Here is a 17453-nt window from a genome sequence, read left to right as displayed (position 1 = left end):
GCTTGGTATGCTTTGGGTTGGCTTTCGGATGGTTGGGATAATGCTTAATGTATATGGATATGGGTATGGGTTGGACACATCGGTCTGGCTGGAGGTCGCTTTCAACTTCGTCTGGTTCCTCTCCTAACGGCAAACCAATTCCTTAACCGGATATACCGTACGGCTAAACGTACGATAATGTATGTGGTGCAATAAGATCCCTCGCTCTGATTAGGCAGGTTGTACGACGCCGTTTGCGCATCGAGTACCATATCTAGGTACTAAGTTGAGGCAGGGGAGGGTAGGTAGTCCTGACCAAGACAGTATGCCTGCCCACACAGAGACAGATGGTTCCCCCTTCATAGTATTTTCTTTAGCCTTGATGCATTCTGCGCTGTGCAAGATGCTCTTTCCTGATCGCCTTGCGAGGTCGGCGGGGATACCCTGAGTCCCAGCCCAGCCCGGGCCCTGGTACTCTCCTCCGTCTTTCTTACGCAAGGCACCAGGAGATTGTGGAAACCGGCTCTGAAGGGCTGTTTGGCGGAGTATGCCCATCATGTCAAGCTCTAATCATCTATCTATACTCAGTCTTATGGCATTGGCACAGAGGGCATGCGAGCTCAAATCAGATAGAGCTAAGTCGGTGGACTACCAGCCCGAGACTTGAAGAATCTGGAAAGCTAAATACATTGTGGAATACAATAGATTGGCAGAGGACTGGGTAACGTAGTCGACCGCGTATGCTATCTTATGCCAATGGAACAAACGTTAATAGAAGCATAGAGCGTTGATTCAGTCACTTGAATCTAAAAACTACACAGGCAGTAGGAAGGATCAAATATCAAATACACGGTAACGACAGTTTTTGCAAGCACCCGACAACCAACATCCAGAGATGGACCTAGAATCCAGGAGCACCGGTAGGAACACCCGTAGGCGCACCACCGGGAGCTCCAGACTCGCCAGGGCCACCGCCGCCATTCACATTGTCATCGCCGTGACCGGATACCGCCTCGCTGCCACTGTCGGTCCAGACGAAGCTGTACGCAGGCGAGTACTCGGCCGACAGATCAACCGCAACAGTCACCCAGCCCAACAATCCATCCTCCAGCTCATCCCCAAGATAAACATAGTTGAAGACAGGGTCGGAGCTCGTCCCGCTCGTCTCATCGCTAAACACGCGGTCCTCTGCATTCGTCGTAATAGCCACCGAGTTGGAGGCGTACGGCTCCGTGTCCTCAACCGCGTAAATGAGATCCTGGTCCCAGAACAGCTGCCCGATATGCGGGACCGAGCCGCCGGTCAGCGTGTTGTTCGGGAGGAGGGTCGCGTTCAGATGGGCGATGATGTGGTGGTGCGTCGTGCGGCCGGCGTAGTGGCCCGGGAAGAGCGTCCTGAAAGCCACGACGCCCTCGTCGTCTGTCTTGCCGACGCCACGGAGGAAGGTCTTTGTGAGAATGCTCGCGTCGTCGGCGTTGCCGTTGTTCCCCTGCACGCCGGAGTACACGCCCGTTGCGTTGCAGCTCCAGGTGTCGGCGTAGAGATCCACGATCGGCGCGCAGGTCGAGACGTCGACGAACTGGTACTCGAGCACGACGGGGACGCCCGGCTCGTCTTCCAGGATGTCGGTCCGGACCAGCTCGCCGTTTACCCAGAACGGGCCGGTTTCGCCTTCCGGGTTGAGCGTGCAGGTGCTGGCTGCGCTGAAGATCTCGGACTCATCGGTCGACAGCGTGTAGGATGTGTTGGAGAGGTGGGAGGTTGTGAGTACGTCGGAGGTGTCGCGCGCGGTGAGGCGGTGCTTGCGGTAGCTGTTGGCGAGTTGGGCGCGGCGGGAGACGGCGCGTGCGGTCAGGCCCGACTCGTCGAGGGAGCGGGCGCAGGCGTCCAGGCTGCGGCGGAGGTGCGACTTGTAGTTGAGCAGCGAGCGGGTTGCTGGCGTCTCCTCGTGGCCGGGGTGGGAGGCCACCAGGGCTGGGAGGAGAGAGAGCTGGAGGAGGTGCTTGAGGTGCATCTTGCGAGAGAATGAAGGATGAGAAGTCAATTGAGGGATGAGAAATGCTTGCTCAACTCAGATGGCTTGGTCCTGAAGCCATATTTATACCTTTCTTCTACGTCCTTGCTAGCAGAATCCCGGCATGTTTCACGTATACCTCGACTCGCAACACATGGAGCCAACTCAAGCACCCAGAGCCCATCCAGTCGACATTCGCAATTCGATGAAGCATCCGCAACCAGGACGGCAAGGTCCCTGCCTGCCAACACCAGCCGTTGCTTCATGTGCCTGACTTCAACACGCCAAGAGAAGCCAATACGACGCAAGCTTGTCCACCGGGAAGATGCCCAGTCTTTAAGCGTTAGGAAACGTCAGATGATGACGAGTCCTGTCTTCTGCAGCATTGCGGATCTCGCTCCGTTCCTGATTCTCGCGGATAAGGGCAGTGATCGTCGTGGAGTTCCGGCAGGCCTGGGATGGCCAGCCAGTGACGGGGCTTGCTTTAGTCAAGTGGTCAGGCTAGTCCGTGGGATGGAGTCTCTCAGTGTCCGTGTCAGAATCAGCTCTGGCTAGTACTTCGCCCACAATTGCAGTGGGTTGGCCTGGGAATCACCCACAGACGTTTCTCCAAGGAAGGTACACCTGTTGTTCATCACAACGGTGAAGAGCTGTCAGTTAGAGTAAGTATGACTCTTGACAGTGCTGGATCTGCAATGATATTGTCTTTTTAAATGGAAGGCAGGGTATTCTGGCATTGGACATGTCTGATAGCAGCCTTTCCCTCCCCACAACACCCACAATCCCCACAGCCCTAGATTAACAATCATTCAACTATAGACGGCAGAGATAAGATGCATCTAGAACCTAGCAACCAATGATGGCTGCCTTAAACTAAGCTCTACGGCTGCTTAGGGCATGGTATACGTCAGCCCTGCCGGGGTATCTCACTAGACTATCTCCAAGTGGAACGCCCGCTAAAATCAGGGCCGAAAAGATTTAATATCATAGCTACTATATGGGGAGTCAGTGGAAATGGATCCTGGACGGGAGTGAAAGACGTTGTAGGAGTGACAATGTCCCAGAGACCAACGACGTTAAGCAGATGAATGGCTATCCCTCACGTCGAACTTCGAGTAGGTAGGAAAGACGTCTAGGGGCATTTCTATCTGGAACCCCCTGTTCTTGTCCAGTCATTGTCAGCCCGTGTTAAACTGAGATATCCGCTTTACGTACCTACCTAGACCCAGTGTCCCAGAGGTCCACGTTGGCTCGACAAGACCATCTCAAGGACATACACGTGCGACGCATAGAGTACAAGCCGGGGAACTTGCACAATCTTCGAATACTATTAGGATGGGTTTGGGGCCGCTAACCTGCGTGACGGGGTTGAGGAAAGAGATATTATATAGTGAGATGTAATGCCCGCCCAAGTAACCGCCGTAGCCCTAGCCCACTCTGCGTTTGAATTGCCCGACATTCCCATAGACAGTATTTCCAGTATTTGACTCCTCTGCCCACAGGCGGCCATTATTCGGTCCTAGTGGGTATACTGACGCACACTGCATCCAAAAAAAGAGGGTGCGATACTATGCAGAGCTATCTTGTTGATCTCCATGGTGGTGGGTTCAATCAGGCCGCCATATATGGATCCTTGCATAGACAGCGGCCTCAAATGAGAATAAGAGAAAAATCCCATGTATTGGACGAGTTTTGGGCTCCTGCAGGTATAACGAAGCCGTGGGTGGCAGGCGAAAACTATTCATGCCCGTCTACTGGCCTAAGCAATATAGGACTATCTCCATGCGTATCTAAGTGTCCACTGAGAAGCAGATGCAACCAAACGCCAGCGCCAACTTGGATTAGCTATAAAAAGCAAAACCCAGTCTACCAATTGAAAAGGAAAAACCGACCAAGGCCACCCCAGTCCGTATCTAGGATACCCTACTTACGCTTACTTCCCACCCCCACCCCTTTCGTGAATCCTCGCCCTCTCATCCTCCATCTCCTCAACCCCAACAACCCTGCTCCTCTCCGTCCTCTCCGCAAGAAGCCTCGGACCCTCCGCAACCCGCGTCCTCTCAAGCGCCGCGCCCTCCCCCACAGCCGCAGGGCTCAGAAGTTCTGCGCAGACTGCGAAGGGGAGCACCGGCGTCTGGGCCGGCAGGAAGCGGCTTCGTTTGGCGTAGTGGTGAATACGGGACGAAGTGGAAACAATGGTGGGTTGGGGAATCTGTAGGAGAGATTGACGATATGTATGTAATATGTAGATTCCGACATGAGGATCTGAAGCGTGCAGTTGAGCTGATAAGGAGATGAAGAGGGAAGGGCCGCGCACGAGGGAGGGTTCAGGCAGTGAGGACTTTTCAGCGCCAACTGCTACGGCCGGCCTCCTTGGCCTGGAGTGAGGGTCCCGCGTGTGGTATAGGGCGGCTGTCTTGAGATCGCTATTGACCCGTGGCGTAGGCTCATAGCGCTTTACAACCCACAGGATATAGATGCAAAGTACCAAGGTACAGTCCGGGTAAATGGTATGCCCTCTTCACTTTCGAACCAAGTACCTACCATCCATAGGTAGGTACTCGATGCCAGTACTATAGAAGGTTTTATGGGCAAGAGATGTATGTCGGGGCCCAGGTGCCACGGGTTACTCTTGCCTAGAATATATTGGATAGTCAGGGCAATCAACAGGCCGAGCTCAAACTCAACGAGAACAGGGCATATATAGGGGCAATCCTAGCCTTTCGCATTGAAACTAGGGGCCCTGGATCTAGAGCCCCAGGTATCGACTATCTAAAATCAGACATAACATGGTACTAGATATGAAAATGGGATATGAAAACATGTTAAACAACCATCGGCAGTACTACTCCTCATCTCCCACGAGTCAATATTCAAAATTGCCGTGGCAGCTTCCCCTCCATCCCCAACACCTCCAGAATCCCATCAACAATGCAACAGACCTTGCCAACCCGCCTCGCAATAACCTCCAGGCTCCCAGCCAACACACTCACAGCACGCACCTTGCCCACCTGCTTCCTCTCAACCGTCGCGAGATCAATGCCTAAGCCCGTTAGCTTCCTTATCTTCCTCGTTTTAAATTGGATGCTGCATACTCTCCTCCAACGTCCTATGCAACGCCTCCAAGCTATCCACGAGCTTTCCTCTCACCGAAGACCCCTGCAACTCGACATCAAACGACGACTTCTCCGCGCCCTCTTCAATGCCCAGCTCGTTGTACCGGAACTTGAAGTCGACGAAGGCTTCGGTGAGGGCGTGCCCGTGCGCGCTCTGGTACAGCGTCGAGTGGTTGAGTTCGAGGAGTTCTTGCAGGAGGCGTAGGGCCTCGTAGCACTCGTGGCTGTAGTAGAAGATGGGCGAGGGGTGGGCGGACTCCATTTTTGGTTGTGGTGTTGGTTTGAGATTTGGTGTTTAGCTGCGATATGTCGAGATGGTTCGCTGCCTGACGGGCCTGGCCATGCTGCAGCATTCAACGGTTATATGAGTGTTATGTACAGCAGGTTTGCTGTTCTTTGATGGTAGCAGAGGAGGCGTTTGGTTCATGTTCTTTATACCTTCTCATCTCGTCCCTGGAAACGTGAGGTGTCTTTGTATCCGGCACATTAAGTAACAAGCATGGAGACGTGGACGCCTGAACCTTTGTTTTATGTGGACTCTATATTTGATGCATTCTTTGATCTCTCCTGAAGGGCACTTTCATCGATTCCGTTCCCTGGCCTGGCACAGGCTCTTCGAATTCGCCAGCTGGGTCTTTGACAAAGCCGCTAACTATTAATGTATCTTCCATTGCTTTCAGGGTACGGAATGGAGAGCTCGACGCAACGATAGGACCATATATGTGTGTTTTGTATTGAACTCTTTTCGTTCACTTATCGGGGTTCTTTCGGACTTCGTCGTAGAGGCAACAACCCCAGCCGAGTGGAAGCGCTTAGATTAGGTTAGGAAAGGTCCCAATATCACTCGGATGACCGCATTCCCACCGGTTCATGGCCGGTGACCGTAGATTGACGTCCCCGATCGAACAGCCCGATCTGCGGTCGTGACGTCAGCCCTAACTCACCCATAAAACCACGCAACCACCACAGGCCCTTACCACAGGACCTAGTACTTCTTACCACAGGACCTACCTAGGTATACTATACATGCACAGGATCCGACTACCCCGACAAACCATCCGCTACCTGATCCTCCCCCGGCGCAATCTCCAAGTGACACGCAGCGCAATGGTCAAAGACACAAGCACCGTCATCGAGTCCGCCCCCCACCCTCAAAAGAACGAAGCAATCACTAACAAGCACCCAGCGAATTCAACTCCCTCGTCAACATGTCCGCCAACGAACTCCGTTCCTGGCTGAAAGAAGAGACCTCGCAGTCCTCAGGCTGGAAGAACGAGTCTGGCGATGGCGAGACGGTCGGGCATGAGAGGTGCCTCCTACCCCTTCCACCATACCATACGAGAAAGTGTTAACGAGTCCGAGTCCAGCGGCCGCAAAATCGTCTCGATCCTCGAGCATAACCCGTCCAAGGACGTCGATGGGTACTCGGACGAAGATGTCGAGCATATGCGCCGGGTTGTCTCGTACTGCAAGAGGCATCTGGCGCAGGAGGAGAAGGCGAAGACCGATACGGGGAGCAGGAGTTATCGCAGTTTGAAGAATTGGGGGCATGATGCGTTGAAGGAGTGATATCTGTGCTTAGGGGGGCTAGATCTGTTATCTGATATGTAGGTGATATTAGCACTAGATACGGTTTATGGTATCAACCCTAATGGAATGGACGCCCCCTCTCCTCACTCCAGCGGAAGTCCGTCTTGACTTTGATCCCCTTACCATCTGCAGGTATCCTCGTCCTGCTCTCCGCCACTGTGCCATCCCCATCCCCATCCCCATCCCCATCCCCATCACCAGTCCAAGAACCCCCATTCCCCCGCGTCTCGCTGTCGCGCTCACTCCCGCTCAGCGCCTCCAGCTCAATCGTCGTCGTACTCGTAAGCAGCACCTCGTCGCCCTCAGGACCCGGTCTGAACCGGCGCGCCCGCGGCCCCAAGCCACCGCGGTCATGTTCATCGTCGAGGACCGTCACGGTGCCGGTGCGCGTGCGCGTGCGCGAGCGCCTCTTCCCCTGCAGCTGGCGGTGACGGTGAGTGCCGCGCGCAGCAGGCGACGACGACGAGTCCGCCCCTGTCAACCCAGGCCCAGGCCCAGGCCCAGACGCACTCGCACTCGCACTCGCAGGGCCAGACGTAAGCGACGAGAACAGGCCGCGGACCTTGAGGTCCAGGGCCTGCAGGGTGCGGCGCAGGAGCGGGTGCAGCGTCGGCAGGCAGGCGCAGATGATGCCGACGCAGGGCTGCGCGACGGACCAGACGAAGACGGAGCCCATCAGCCAGGTTTCGTCGCGGTTGGTTTCGAGCGCGATGATGTAGTACAGGCGCATGGCGGAGGCGATGCACACACTGCCATACCACCGGACTGGTTAGATTGGTATGGTGAGGTGGGTAGGGGGGAGAACGCACAACGCTCCCACTAGGAAGATGCCTAGCACGAGGACCTTCTGCGCGGTGCGCATCTGGAGACGAAGGACTGGCGGGATTGGGACCGAGAGGATCAGCACGTCGGTCAGCATATTTGTTGCCTCCGATGCGAGTTGCAGGGCGTCCATGGCGCAGGCGCAGCGGCCTGTTGTTGGGTCTTGGAAGGCGGTCCAGAAGAAGGAGGGGGGCTGGCAGCAGGAGATGTACGCGACGGTGCAGCCGATGTAGTGGGCGAGGGTGAGGAAGGCGCAGAGGTACAGGGTCCGCGGGACGGCGGCGGCGAAGATGCGGCGGTAGAAGGCGAGGATGGAGAATTTTATCGGCGGCATGGAGAGGAGGTAGACGAGGCCGTAGGAGTAGAGGAGCTGACGCAGGGAATGGTTAGTCGGTGCCTTTCAGCAAGTTAGGGCTAAGAGACGGACCTGGCGCATGGGGACGAGGTTTTCCTCCGCAACGGCCCAGACGTGTGTGCCCAGACCGTATTTGGCTCCTTCACTCAGGGCCGTTAGATTGAATTCTCCATTCGCCATAGCTGGTACCTTGGTAGGAAGGGGAACGAACCGATGATCGTGCAGGCAAGGCTCCCATACGCCGGCACCAACGATACGACAATCAGCCAGTCGTCTGGTCCACATGGCAACTTCTGGATCTTGACCCTGGTGTACATACGCAGGGCTACTATCAAAGTCGCCGCGACCGTTAATGTACTCGCGACCCCGTTGTTCCTGGCCACATTGCTGTCGGAGAGGTCGAGATCCGGCGGTGGATCGCCAAAGATGCTCTCAACGGGACGTGTGAGATTCATGGGCGTAAACTAGACGGGTTTGGCAAGGAAAGGGGGATGAGAGCATGAAAGGTACACAAGCATCCCGATCAACGAAGAAAGAGACGGTTTATCAATCACCATAGTAGACAATTGCATCGTACCATCCTCGTCTCCAAAGTGATCAATCCATCTCCCTCCCCCTGATCCATATCTCTGCTTTGGCCTCTGACGTTGTTATATATATGAGGTAAGGGGCTGCGGCTCGAGCACGCTTATCAGAGTTCAACGGTCTCCTTGTTTAATATGTCGAACAAAGAACCGGATGGTGACGCGAGGCTGCAGGATGCGCTAGACCGCGACGTTATTGGGACCTAGAAGCTTCGGGCGAGAACAGGGCATGCGTGGCGTTGGCCGGACAGATAGGCGCTGCCTTGGCCTCTTCGGGCTTTGGAGGGTCCAGCTGGGATGGTAATCATGGTATAGGCAGGTTGGCTGGAGATTTCGGGCTCCAGGGTCTCTGCCGCGCGTCCGTAACCGGCGCGTGTTCTTTCTTGTTCGGCTCAGGCCCGCCTGCCTCCTCTCTACCTCTATTCCAGTGGTATCCAACGCTCCGAAGATGCGATCGTCGCCGGCTCAGCCGTTGCCCCAGTCTTCGTCCTGGCCTCTGGCTCCAGCGGCGCCGACCCAGAGCCAGAACTAGACCCGGACCTCGGCCTCAAGGCAAACGACGCGAGCAGGCTCCTGATTGTGGTATTCAGGACCTGCAGAGTCCAATGCAGCAGCGGCCTCAGCGTCGGGAGACAGGCGCACACAACGGCCAGGCAGATCTCCGCGATGGTCCAGATGATGTTCGTGCTCGCGTACCAGGTGACGTTGGTGCTCGTGTACCAGGTGACGTTGTGGATGCCGTGGCTGAAGGGGAGGAGGTAGTACAGGCGGAGGAAGGAGGCGACGCAGACGCTGCGGGTGTCAACATCCGCTGTTAGTCTTGCAAGTTGTTAAGGCGGATGAGAGAATGTGGAGGACGCACAAAGAGCCCAGGAAGAAGACACCCAGCACCAGGACCTTCTGCGGCGTGCGCATGTGCAGCTTCAGGACAGGGCGCACGGGGACAAGCAGGATGACCACGTCGATGGCGGTGTTGATTGCGGCGGAGGCGATGGCGAAGGCGTAGGTGTTGATAACGCAGTTGCCGGGGAGTTGCGGGTAAACGGACTGGTCCCAGTGGCGGGAGATGGGGCGGCAGTTGGCGAGCCAGGTGGTTGTGGCGGCGATGTAGAAGCCGATTGTCAGGAAGACGCAGACGTACAGGGGCTTGATCATGGTGAAGATGCGGCGGTAGAGCGCGATGACGGCCAGCTTGACGACGAGGAGGGCGACGAAGTAGACCAGGCCGCTGGCGAAGGCCGCCTGGGGAGGTTAGCTGCAAGACAGAGCACTTAGGGCTTGATGCTGGGGTGGCGGACCTTGAAGTAGTGGATGAGCTGCTCGTCCGACGGCGCCCAGATGTGTCTTCCCAGGCCGTTCTGCGTGACTGTTGCCGTATCAGCTTCGTAGATCGAGTGATGATCTTTCCAGATCGAGTGATGAGCCTGCTAGGGACATACGGTAGTATACAACGACAAAATACCCCCACAGCGGCACCAGGGACGCAACGCAGATCCAGTCATCAGCCTGCAGGGGGATCCTCTGCACCTTGGTCCGTGAGAGCAGACGCAGGGCCACGAAGATCGTGGCTATCGGCATCAGCGTACCCGCTGCGGCGAGGACGCCCTCCGCGCGGCTCTCAGAGAGATCAATGTCCGGCGGTGGAGGGCCGAAGAGGTTCTGTGGGGTGGCTCTGGGGGTGGCCATGTTGCCGTCAAGCAGAAACTGCAGTCGCAATACAGAGAATGCGAGGAATCGTTGAAAGAACATCCATTGTTACAAGGTCACGTCCCGCCCTCCTCCCCAAATAACCGCTCCTCCACCTTCTCCCATCCATGATCCACCGCCTGTCGCTGGGCTGCGGCTGTAGAGACTTTATCAGCGGTGGTGGCTGCTGCTCGAGCGCGCGGTTAGAGTTCAACGGGCGTCTTCAGCTTCATCTGTGGACAAAGGGCAGTTGCTGTCCCCGCGGTTGCGGGATGCGCTAGGAAGAACAGTCCGCGGGTCAGAGCTGGAGCTTACGGATAATAGATCCAGTTGGACTCGGGGACTCGGGGAGCTGAGCTGGCATGTGCCGGGACGAACTGGTACTGGAGCTTCTGCTGGGACTGGATTCCGAGCTTCTAAGCCACATGGCCTGGGATGGATGCGTCGCGACCGTGGCTCATGGGGCTGGCTTAGGGCTCGTCCAACCAGATCGCGACCCCGTCCACGGTCGATGGCCCGAGCTGGAGCTGGAGAGCTGGAGAGGTCAAGGGATTAGACTCTCTTTCAAGATTGTTGAGGCTGCAGTCTAGATCTTCATCCCGTTAGAAATATGGGGGAGGAGGCAATGGTACATCCATTCTATCAGCTCATTGCCGATTAAGTTCACTGTAGTTATTGGATGCTGTATGTTCACATGGCCCGAGGTCTAGAGTCTATCTGATCTATCTATGCTCCTCCCTCCACTGGAAGTCCGTCTGCACTTGGATCTCCAGCTCCCCCTCCTTGGTGGCACTGGCGCTTCCAGCAGTACCGCAGGAACCAGGACCGGCATGTCCCCTCTGATGCCCCTGCATGTGCTCAAGCTCTCCCTCGCCGGCTCGCCGCAAGCCATCCATCTCAACCGTCGCCGCCGTCCTTAACAGCGTCTCATCCCCCCGATACCGCCTGCCATCGCCCGTTCTCCCCTTCTGAGTCCTCCTTCCATACAGCCGGGTCCTATCCCCAGTCTCACCGCGAGTCGGAGTCGGAGTCGGAATCGGCGAAGAACCCGAGCCCCCGGCCCCTGCACTCATGAGCCCGATGCGCTGCAACCCCCGACGGACCAGCGGGTTCAGTGCCGGGAGGCAGGCGCATACGATCCCGATGCAGGGCTCCACGGCCGTCCAGACGTACGCATCGCCGAGGAGCCACGTCCAGTCGCGGTTGTGGCCCAGGCGCACCATGTACCACATGCGGATTGCGGAGGCGACGCAGACGCTGACGGGCGGACGGTGTTAGTTCAGCTCAAGCATGCTACATCGGAAGCCAACGGGGTGGAGATCTCGTGCATAGAGGTGAGTTGGACTGAAGGGGAGAAATGTAGACATGGACATACAAAGACCCCAGCAAGAACACGCCCACCACAAGGCCCTTCTGCAGCGGTCTCATCTGCAGCCGCCAGACCAGCGGGACAGGCAAGGCGAGGATCAACAGGTCCGTCCCGATGTTAATGCACGCGGTGACGAGCTGGAATAGATTCATGTCGATGACGCAGGAGCCGCCCTGGGGCTCGACCCATTGCCGCCAGACGTGTGAAGGCGGGCGGCAGGCGCAGAGGGAAGTAATGATGCAGGCGACGGATTGGCCGATTGTGAGGAAGATGCACAGGTAGAGGGCGCGGGGGATCCAGAAGGCAAAGAGGCGGCGGTAGAAGAGGAGGATTGATAGTTTGATGAGCGGGAGGGTGAGGAAGTAGACCAGGATATAGATGAAGCCGATCTTGTAGAGGTCATGGTTAGCTTAGGCCAAAGGTACCATAGGGCTGGGTTGGCTAGAGGAGAGGAGATAGGATGGATGAGTCTACCTGGTTGATGTGGATGTAGTCCTCGATCGAGGCCGCCCAGACATGCCTTCCCAGTCCACTTCGTCCTGCTTCACATTGTCAGCAGTCAACATGTATTTCCAGTGGCCGACCGTGACAAACCGGCTATGATACACGCAAGACTCGCATACGTCGGCACCAACGACGCAAGAATAAACCAGTCGTCTGCCATCCACGGGACCCGCTGGACTCTGGCGCGTGTAAACAGGCGCAGCGCAACGGCAAGGGATGCTACAAGTGTCAACGAAACAGCGACGGCGTTGTTCCTGGGGATGTGGCTTTCGGACAGGTCCAGGGCTGAGGGCGGAGCGCCGAAGTGGTCTGCCATGGCGCAGGGGCGCACGGAAAGAAAGACCACACTGCGGGAAAAGAACACGAGTGGCGGGCTTTAAGTTTAAGAGACTCCTCTTATCCTTCACCCTCACTCTCTCTCGGACACTCGGGGTTTCAACCTTCGAGGTGATCCATCGCGCGGCGCCCGGTTCTAGTCTGGCTCTGCGCTGTGTGATTGGCATCCTCGCCTTGGCTGAGAACTTAGGCCTCAGTCAGAGTTCGACGGACTGGACATACAAAGAACATGAGGGCGAGGGTGAGATGGCAGGATGCGCCAAGTGGGCAGCTGGCGATCATTCCCTAGAGCTCCTGCCCAGGGCGCCCCAGGCACAATGGAATGATCGGTCTAGAACAGTTGCACACCTGCAGGATGGGTGCGGCGTGGCAGGCATTCTTGTACGGCTGTATTCTTGTACATACTGATTGATTTTTGCTCTTCCTCATAGTCCCAGAAAGTAGAAAGGTCTATCACTGCTGCAGGTCGCTCCACTGAAAGTCCTTCTTGACCTGGATGCCTACATCAGCAGCGTCCGCGTTAGTACCGGTCGATTCCCTCCAGCTGCCACTGGGCCCTTCGCCCAAGTCGTCCATCTCAATTGTCACCCTCGTCGTCGTTGTCAACAACTCCTCATCGTCCGGTCGGAACCACCTCTCCCGACCATCGCCATCAAGAACTTTAACCAGGCTGTGACTCTTACCCTGGCTCTGCCGCATAATCGCTGGGCTCGACGTGTCTGATGTCACAGGCGTCTCCGCGCTCCTTCTCCCTTCCGAGTCCCCAGAGCCCCCAGAACGAGGGAGCGAGTGGCTCAAACGCTTCCAGTGCTCATTGAAGTCCTTGAAGGCCTTGAGCACCCGCTGAAGAAGCGGATTCAAGGGCGGGAGGCACGCACAGACAATTCCCACGCACGGCTCAATGGCCGACCACACATAAATATGGCTCTGGGTCCAGGTCAAGTCGCCGACGGTGGTGGGCCCGCTGTCTGGAATGAGATAGGTGATGCGGATGATGCTGGCAACGCATACACTGCTCTGGTTAGCCTACGTCGGCTAAGGGTCGTGAATCCTATAAGGAGACGGGAGGGAAGACACATACAAGCCGCCCAAGAAGAAGACGCCCAGCACAAGGAACTTCTGCGACCTCTGCATATGCAGGCGCCACACGAGCGGAATGGGTATGACGAGGAGCATCACGTCGAGGAAAGCATTGAGCGCAGCGTTTGGGACGGAGAATCTGAAGCCGGAGACGGCGCCAATGCAGCCGGGGGTGAGCACGTAGAGGTCCGATGTGGTTTGTCCTGCGCGCAGGAGGTAGTACCGCAGGAACGGGGATGGCGGACGGATGCAGACAAACTCAACGACGATGCTGGAGATGTAGTAGCAGACGTTCAGAATGAGGCAGAGGTAGAGGATCCAGGTCATGCCGAAGATGCGGCGGTAGAGGAAGATGATGGAGAGCTTGACGAGGAGGATGGTGTGGAAGAAGGCGATGAAGCTGGTGAAGATGATCTTGCGTCCAGGTTAGCGAGGAAGCCAGCAGGTATGCCGTACCTATCCTGCATAGGCACCTAGAGAGGGGAGCATACCGGGTCCATACGCCTCATGTTGGCCAGCGGAATCGTCCAGTCGTGCTTTCCCATCCCGTATGCTCCCACTTCCATGCCAGCCAGCGTTAGTTCTCTCTCCATACATAGGTATCCATGAATTGGACGAGACGCACCGTAGACCATGGAGGCCATGAACACGAATGCCGGGACCAGCGCCGCAACAATCAGCCAGTCATCTGGCCCGAGTGAGACCTTTTTCACCTTGATCCTGGTAAACAGACGCAGCACGACAGCCAGGGTGGCCAACACGGTCAAGGAGATCACCGCAGCATTGTTGCTGGCCGTGCGGCTCTGGGAGAGATCAACGCCCGGGGGCGGGGGGCCGTAAGGAAAGGGATTCGCCATGGATGCTTCAAGGGGACATGGTGACAAGAGAAAAGACAAAGAAGGGAACAGAAGGGTTGAAGGCTGCAGTCACTTTTAAAAAGAGTCCCTACACCACCATCTCCATGATGTGGGCGCCTCGTCCCTGTTCCAGAACGTGACGAGTCAAGGCCGAATCCCCCCAGTCCAACCCCGGCCCATTGAAGAGCTGCGAGCTGCGCGGACATCCTCCTCCACGAGTGGCGAGTGGCTTCTCCCGTGGCGGCCTCGAGGCCTCCTTTTATGGTTTGCCGGCCTGGCGAACAAAGAAGTGGACGGGCTGGGATCCGTCGGACAGGACGGACTTTCCCACGGCTCAGGGGGTGCTGGCGCCCTCTTTTGGCTCGAATACGCGACCCGTGCCTAAGCGCTGGCATTCACGGGCATTCGGCTTGTGCAGGCAAAGCTGGTGCAGGCAAGCTGGTGCTCATCCTGGTGCTCGTAAGTCATAACGGACCTCCTCCTCGCGTCTGCCAGCCAGCTTTCTTTGCTCGCAGATCTCCACGTCCACCTTGTGATGATATCTAGCATGCCAATGATAGACTCAAGGCTCAAATGCACTAGTTTCTCTCCAGACAATGCAGCCCACCTTGTTATCCAGAGCTCCCCCGCAGCGTGGTGAGGGCTACTTGGCCCGGGCTTAGGGCTTGCGTCTCAACCTCGCCGTCCACAACATTGTCATATGCGACCCTTCCCTCAAACCTGGAACTGAATATGGTCCTGGATCCTGAATCCTGGATCTGATAGCCTATAGCGCTAGCCCAGCCTAAACGCCCTAAGTGCACCGGGCCAGGTCCACCTCCGTCGATCGACCACTCGCGACCGGAGCCAATACCCCACGATCAGAGTCAGCCTGAGACGATGGACCATTGGAGACTAGTGGAGAGGGGTGTTTCACTTTCACGACACCATTGCGTCCTAATTTCAACGTCGAGTCCCGCGTGCGATCGCATCGCATCCACCCATTCACCCAAGCTACCCTAAGCAACGAGCACAATGCCCTCGAACGACGACCCGCACGCCTCCAACAGGAGTAGTACTCATGAGACATGCAACGCCAACGACTTCTTAATCGACGACTCCGCCTTCGCCTTCGCCCCGCGCAAACTGCGCGTTGTCTGTGTGGGCGCCGGCTTCTCGGGCCTCACGCTGGCGTACAAGCTCAAGCACGAGCGGCCGCTCGAGAACGTCGATTTCACGATCTACGAGAAGAATCCTGAGGTTGGGGGGACGTGGTACGAGAATGTTTATCCCGGGGTTGGGTGGTGAGTCTCTTTCCTCCGATATAGGTAAGGAATAGGTGTGCTAATCGTGGCAGTGATATACCAATCCGTACGTTGGCATCCGCGCGAGAATGCAATGCTGAATCGCTGGGTTGGATTGTATTGTTAACGTGAGCAGACAGCTACATCTTCTACTTCGCCCCGAACCCGGACTGGTCGCAGTGCTATGCCAAGGGCCCCGAGATCCAGGCGTATATCCTCGACACGGTGGAGAGGTTCGGCCTGCGCGAGAAGATCCAGTTTAGCACGAGGCTCGTCAGCGCGATTTGGAATGAGGATGAGGGGGTTTGGGACTTGAAGGTGCAGAGGGGCAGCGAGGTGTTTGAGGATAAGGCGCATGTGCTCATCAATGCGGGCGGGGTGCTCAAGTACGTCTCTTCATCGGTTGATATCAGTCTGGACGGTGGAATAGCCGTGCTAATGCAGGTGCATATCTAGCAACTGGACCCTCCCCGACATCGAAGGGCTGGACACATTCCAGGGGAAAGTCCTCCACACAGCGAACTGGTGCGTCCACCCCTACCTAGCCCTGGTACCTCTTCACCCTTGCAACCCTAAGTCAGTATAGGGACCCAACCTACAACCCCAGCAACAAACGCATCGCCGTCATCGGCAACGGCTCCTCCGCGCTGCAAGTCATCCCAGCCCTGCAACCCAGCGCCCTAAAGCTCACCAACTACATCCGCCACCCAACCTGGGTCTCGACGAACCTCGCCGGCGACATCACAAAGGACCAGATGGGCACGAACTTCACATACACCGAGGCTGAGAAGGCCCTGTACCGCTCCGACCCGGCCGCCTTCCTGGCGTACCGCAAATACGTCGAGCGCAGCGTCAACAGCGTGTACAAGCTCATGCTCTCGGGGTCGGAGGAGAACAAGTTCCTGTTTAACCTGGTGAACGGGGTCATGCGCGATCGACTATCCAAGAACCCGGCTCTCATCGACAAGCTGATCCCAGACTACGAGATCGGGTGCCGGCGGCTCTCCCCGGGCGACGGGTACCTAGAAGCAATGCAGGAGGCGAACGCATCGTTCTGCTTCGACCCGATCCGCCGCATAAGCCGCACCGGGATCGTCACGGCAACTGAAACCGGCGCCGAATCCCACGAGGAATTCGACCTCATCGTCTGCGCAACAGGCTTCAGCACAACCTTCATCCCGGCGTGGACGTTCATCGGACGGAACGGCCGCCGGCTCGACAAAGAATGGGGGCCCCCCAACACCCCACAGGCATATTTCTCCCTCTGCGCGGGCGGAATGCCCAACTATTTCATGTTCGGGGGGCCAAATTGTCCGTTGGCGCATGGCTCTGTGCCGGCGATGCTAGCGTGGAGTGCGGACTACATGCTGGAGTGGGTGGAGAAGATTAGCAGGGAGGACATCAAGTCTGTTGTTGTGCGGGATGAGAGTGTGCGCGCGTATAACCGGTATGCGGGGGAGGGTCTGAAGCGCTGTGTTTGGTCGCGGGGGTGTCATGCTTGGTATAGCAGGGAGAATGGGGCGGGGAGGGGGAATACGGTGACGGCGTTGTATCCGGGGAGTGCGTTGCAGTATAAGGGTGAGTTTGGATATTGTCTTTTTATTCACTCTTCGTGGTGTGTGCTGATTGATGTAGAGTATATCAAGACCATCCGCGGCGAGCACTTTGAGATCCGGTACAACACGTCCAATCCGTTCCGGTTCCTGGGCAATGGCGAGCTGGAGATGGAGAGGAATGGTGGCGACCTTGCTTACTATTTGCAATGACATTCAGAACCGTCAGAGTATCAAAGCGTATCGATGACGAGCCATGTAGATAAATGGGATGGTATCAATAGCTAACAATCAGAAACGCTCAACCAAAACACATCAGCCTCCA

General features: G+C 56.7%; 7 protein-coding genes across 7 annotated transcripts; 3 read left to right on the top strand and 4 right to left on the bottom strand.

The window, feature by feature from the left end:
• Positions 1 to 880: 880 nt before the first annotated feature.
• On the bottom strand, positions 881 to 1993 carry DSM5745_09459 (intradiol ring-cleavage dioxygenase; the record flags this gene model as incomplete). Its single annotated transcript, XM_026751475.1, has 1 exon — positions 881 to 1993. One exon carries the CDS (start codon positions 1991 to 1993, stop codon positions 881 to 883), a length of 1113 nt encoding a protein of 370 aa, XP_026599823.1.
• Positions 1994 to 6216: 4223 nt separating this feature from the next.
• Positions 6217 to 7239, top strand: DSM5745_09458 (DUF3140 domain-containing protein; the record flags this gene model as incomplete). The annotated part of the gene is made up of 5 exons (XM_026751474.1): positions 6217 to 6245; positions 6296 to 6418; positions 6477 to 6674; positions 6832 to 7094; positions 7121 to 7239. 5 exons carry the CDS (start codon positions 6217 to 6219, stop codon positions 7237 to 7239), a joined length of 732 nt encoding a protein of 243 aa, XP_026599822.1.
• A 229-nt stretch (positions 7240 to 7468) lies between these two features.
• On the bottom strand, positions 7469 to 8331 carry DSM5745_09457 (uncharacterized protein; the record flags this gene model as incomplete). The annotated part of the gene is made up of 3 exons (XM_026751473.1): positions 7469 to 7891; positions 7949 to 8016; positions 8088 to 8331. 3 exons carry the CDS (start codon positions 8329 to 8331, stop codon positions 7469 to 7471), a joined length of 735 nt encoding a protein of 244 aa, XP_026599821.1.
• A 548-nt stretch (positions 8332 to 8879) lies between these two features.
• DSM5745_09456 (uncharacterized protein) lies at positions 8880 to 10146 on the bottom strand (the record flags this gene model as incomplete). The annotated part of the gene is made up of 4 exons (XM_026751472.1): positions 8880 to 9252; positions 9323 to 9702; positions 9759 to 9826; positions 9900 to 10146. The coding sequence occupies 4 exons, from the start codon at positions 10144 to 10146 to the stop codon at positions 8880 to 8882; spliced, it is 1068 nt and encodes a 355-aa protein (XP_026599820.1).
• Positions 10147 to 10868: 722 nt separating this feature from the next.
• Positions 10869 to 12335, bottom strand: DSM5745_09455 (putative integral membrane protein Pth11-like; the record flags this gene model as incomplete). Its single annotated transcript, XM_026751471.1, has 4 exons — positions 10869 to 11403; positions 11522 to 11904; positions 11990 to 12054; positions 12110 to 12335. 4 exons carry the CDS (start codon positions 12333 to 12335, stop codon positions 10869 to 10871), a joined length of 1209 nt encoding a protein of 402 aa, XP_026599819.1.
• A 941-nt stretch (positions 12336 to 13276) lies between these two features.
• Positions 13277 to 14677, top strand: DSM5745_09454 (uncharacterized protein; the record flags this gene model as incomplete). Its single annotated transcript, XM_026751470.1, has 2 exons — positions 13277 to 13880; positions 14376 to 14677. 2 exons carry the CDS (start codon positions 13277 to 13279, stop codon positions 14675 to 14677), a joined length of 906 nt encoding a protein of 301 aa, XP_026599818.1.
• A 629-nt stretch (positions 14678 to 15306) lies between these two features.
• On the top strand, positions 15307 to 17341 carry DSM5745_09453 (flavin-containing monooxygenase; the record flags this gene model as incomplete). The annotated part of the gene is made up of 6 exons (XM_026751469.1): positions 15307 to 15575; positions 15629 to 15642; positions 15712 to 15961; positions 16032 to 16100; positions 16162 to 17153; positions 17211 to 17341. The coding sequence occupies 6 exons, from the start codon at positions 15307 to 15309 to the stop codon at positions 17339 to 17341; spliced, it is 1725 nt and encodes a 574-aa protein (XP_026599817.1).
• Between the last annotated feature and the right edge of the window lie 112 nt (positions 17342 to 17453).

This window comes from Aspergillus mulundensis (assembly GCF_003369625.1).
Source record: "Aspergillus mulundensis strain DSM 5745 chromosome Unknown scaffold_12, whole genome shotgun sequence".
Taxonomy (NCBI): Eukaryota; Fungi; Ascomycota; class Eurotiomycetes; order Eurotiales; family Aspergillaceae; genus Aspergillus; species Aspergillus mulundensis.
The sequence above is the reverse complement of the archived record's forward strand: the minus strand, read 5'-3'. Positions and strand labels throughout refer to the sequence as shown.